The 4,519-nt window shown below is 29.9% G+C and overlaps 1 protein-coding gene across 1 annotated transcript; it reads left to right on the forward strand.

Moving 5' to 3' along the window:
• Positions 1 to 2,862: 2,862 nt before the first annotated feature.
• On the forward strand, positions 2,863 to 3,945 carry LOC123298035 (pre-mRNA-splicing factor 38). The gene has a single exon (XM_044879905.1). It carries the CDS (start codon positions 3,036 to 3,038, stop codon positions 3,924 to 3,926), a length of 891 nt encoding a protein of 296 aa, XP_044735840.1. The 5' UTR covers positions 2,863 to 3,035; the 3' UTR covers positions 3,927 to 3,945.
• The last annotated feature ends 574 nt before the right edge of the window (positions 3,946 to 4,519 follow it).

Raw genomic sequence — 4,519 nt, forward strand, 5'->3', positions numbered from 1 at the left:
AACTTTTAAAAAAAACTTAATATTATTTATTTTAATTTATAAAACATGGCGTTGAATTAATTATTATTATAAAAATTAAATAATAATAATTGAAGACAACATACTACTGGTTTGGTTTGGCCTGTTACGATCAAACCTCACAACAGATACATAATAACATCATCAGGTAGGTAATAATAATTGTAAATATCTGCACAGGTAAATACGTTGATAGGCAAGGTAAGTGGTAAGAATGTGTTTGTATATGTGTACTCGACTGTTATGTTATTATACTCAACCACAATATAACTACTATAGTCTATTCTGGCAGTACCCTACTAGCTTAAGCCACTTTGTTGAGCTGTATTTTTACCTCTGTATACATACAAAAAATTATTAAAAATCAAAAAAACCCAACTGAGTTAAATATAAACTGGAGAGAAAAACAATTGTATGAGTTTACATAGCGACTTTAACAATCGGAGCCCATTATTGTGAAGATTCGAGTCGGTGTAAATTTTAATGGATCCCGACTTTTTTAATATTGCTTATTTATTTTACCTTTTTTAGTTAGGATTTTCAAATACCTATTCAACGATACCTTACTTACCATAGTTTGTTACATTTGGTCTTTTGAGGCACTCTGAGGGTTAAACATGCGAACTGATTTAAATGATTATTACGTTAATCGATTTTTCTATTTAACAGCTATTCAATGATACCCCACTTGACTTAGTTCGCCGACTTTAATTTTTTTTCTTTTTTATAATATGGGGTCTGGTGGTCGCCATATTATATTTTCATTACTACCATATCATCAGTAGCACTCGCAAGGTTAAAACAAACCGATTGGCGTAAGGACCACATAGGAACAGACATATATAGACAGATAAACACATTACCACTCCATTGCGTTGCTCAATCGGGTAATAAAATAAAATAATCATTCATCGGTGAATATCAACGCAAACTTGGTATATTTGCCAGGGCACATAAGCGGTACAACGGATTTCTAAACCGATAAGAACACCGGTGGCACAAGAAGGTTCGAGGCCTAAACATCATTTGCATTGCGATTTACCCTTTGCAAACTGCAAACTCCTCTTGAACAAAATCATCCTAAGGAAGATCTACATTAAGTATAGACGTAAAGGTACTTGTGGCTCTGTGAGAAAAATAAAGAATCAGATGCGTTCCAAAAATATTATCTGGCTCCTTTGGGCCAGGAACTTTATAAACAGTATATAGCAGATTGATTACTGAGAAGCAAACATGCTGCATGCTTGGGCAAAGACTGATGCACTTAGATCATTCGTTGAGGACTTCGACATTTGAAATCTGTCGATGTTAAATACCTTCCGTTGTTTGATGTTGTTCGAGTTTTCACCAAAATCTTGATTTTAAAACCAAATGCCCTGATGCCAAAAATATTATTGTATACTGTTGAGCGTTGCAGATTAATGTCTATGAAAATAATGCAGATTAATGTCTATCAAAAACAAAACTAGTTTACAGATTCTAGAAAATACCTTTTCTAAATATTTAGATACATTTTTGTTTTGATTCGGTAGATGCCTTATAGGTGTTCATGTTTTTGAAGTAAAAAAGGAAGTTTATTTTGTTGTATTGTGTAGAGACTTATACCTGTTTTATTTGTGAAATATGCTTTTCCATATTTAAATTGCATTCAAACATATGTATGGACGTGATGTGGAGCGCACAACAGATTTTTTAGCTTTACTTTCAAAATGAATTTTGTTGATTCAACTTATTTCAACCGTGTTGAGTTATTAATCATTTTATGCAACATTGAAAATTTAATGTTCTGTAAGTAGTATTCCAAGGAACATTTTAGTAAGTTTTATTTTCGAAATCCAAAAATGCTTTTTAATTATTATTTTAGACAAAAAATTTCTTTTTTTAAATATAAATAATACAAATAACATTAACACAATCAAGGTAATACGATTGTATACAATAAAATGAGATAGATTATGACCCATACTTTTTGATTGATTGGCCTTATCTTGATTACAGAGAATATGGTAAAATAATTAGGGGATTTAATTTCTATTCCCAATTTATATATAGATCAATAAATTTATATTAATTGTGGGTGTGGGTATATTCATCACAAAGTAGTCATTTCCAATATTTTTTTATTTATATTTATTATCCTTGAAAAACTTATTACTGGCTCCTAATTTTGATAAGTGTCCAAATTCACTTCAAATTAGAGTTTGTATCGTAAAACCTTTACAAGTAAACAATTCTTGTTAGTAAGGAGTGCTTATTTAATATCTTTTTTTTTTTAATATAATGTCGATTTGCACATTTCTTTACGCATATTTAATTTTCTCTTCGATTTTCTTTATACTAATTACAAAACAGGTCAAAACCCTTTTCGAATTGAAATGAAAATAAAGTAGCCTCATTTAAAAAGAACCTTTATAAAAATCTGATAAGCCACCAAAACAAAAAAATTTTTATTAATTATATCATATATATTTATTATCTTAACAATAATAAACTAAAAAAGTGCAACAATAATAAAAAAGTGTGAATGTATTATTGAAACTATTTTTGTATTTCAAATCTCAATTACCGCTTTAAAGTGGTTTGTATATATTTCTATAGGTGACACTTTAATGCAATAGCAAACAGAGTATAGCAAATAATTGCTGATTTACTTATTTCGATAATACTTTATTTCGAATTTTGCTCGAGCGTTTTTATTGTTATAGATAGAATTTAATAAAAACATAATTTAAATAAATAAGTTTAATAAAACAAGGAACTTTTTAAACTTATTTAAACGAAGGTTTTATAAAATCTTTAAAAATAAGATTAAGCTTACGATGTTTTGCTACTACAAATGTTCGATTTTAATGAACTGACAGTTTATTACTAATTATTATTTTGAGTGTAAATAGCTAAAATAATTTGGCTCCCCAATAATTTAATTATATATAACTAAGTAATTCTGAATTATAATTATGTTTATTTAATAAACGTGATAAATATTAATGTTTCTCAAGAAGTTTTAAGGATTAAAAATGGCCAATCGTACGGTAAAAGATGCAAAATGTGTACACGGTACGAATCCGCAATATTTAATTGAAAAAATTATCAGATCAAGAATATACGATTCCAAATATTGGAAAGAAGAATGTTTTGCCCTTACAGCCGAATTATTAGTCGACAAGGCTATGGAAATACGATATATTGGTGGAGTTAGTGGCGGTAACATTAAACCTTGCCCATTTTTGTGTTTAACATTAAAAATGTTACAAATTCAACCAGAAAAAGATATCGTTGTAGAATTTATAAAAAATGAAGAATTCAAATATGTTCGAGCATTAGGAGCGTTTTATATGAGACTAACTGGTACATCTTTAGATTGTTATAAATATTTAGAACCATTATTCAATGATAATCGTAAACTTCGAAGGCAAAATCGAAATGCACAATTTGAATTAATACATATGGACGAATTTATCGATGAATTGTTACGGGAGGAACGAGTGTGTGATGTAATATTACCGCGAATTCAAAAACGACATGTACTTGAAGAGAATAATGAAATAGAACCAAAAATTTCGGCTTTAGATGATGATTTAGACGAAGAAATGGTTAGTGATGATGATGATGCTAAAGTCGAACAAAAATACTCTTTAGATGAAGTACATCATTCTAAAAATAAAGAAGAGAGAAGTAATCACAGAGAAGAAAAACGTGAAAAAGAACGAGATCGTGAGCGTGAAAGAAGGCATAAGGAGAGAGAACATCGTTCAGAAAAGAAACATAGGGAGAAAGAAAAAGAAAGAGATCGTAGCCGAGAACGTCGTCGAGAAAAACGAGAAAGAGAGAATCGTGGCCACAGAGATACTCGGGAAGATGACAGAGAACGAAGAAGAGATAGGGAGAACAGAGATCGTAGATATTAATTTAATGTACCGTGTGGAATTATTCAAATAAATTTTTTATAAAACTAATTATTTATTGTTAATTTTTTACAGTCGTTCTCATAATCTATAAAATTAACAGATAATGAAATGAATTTTTAAAGTAAATCTAATTGAATTATTATTAGGGAATCTTTAAAGAGGGACTTTATAGACAAACCCTGTTACTTGGAAAAGTACTTTTAAGAGACCTTCAAAATCATTTACAAGTATCGAAAGGATTGAAATATATTCTTTTCATATCTCGTTTAGGGTTGCCATCTCTCCAGATTTGATCTGGAGACTCCCGAAATCGTGCAGTCTCTCCCGACTTTCGATATCAATATAAATTATTCTTAAATTTTAAATTATAGAAAAAATAAATTCACAAAATGTCGAACAGTTTCAAAAAGGCGAACTCCCAATTTCGTGGTTTATCTCCCGACTTCACGGAACTTTGAAGTGTCCATTCTTGAATTTCAAGTCACGCGATATTTGCACAAACCTCCTTCTGTTTTTTGCACATTTTGTTTTCGGTTGCTTTAGCGCTAGATTCACCGGTAGATCGGTAGATTATAGGAGTGGCAAAATTTTAG

Source organism: Chrysoperla carnea, chromosome 4, assembly GCF_905475395.1.
Source record: "Chrysoperla carnea chromosome 4, inChrCarn1.1, whole genome shotgun sequence".
NCBI lineage: Eukaryota > Metazoa > Arthropoda > Insecta > Neuroptera > Chrysopidae > Chrysoperla > Chrysoperla carnea.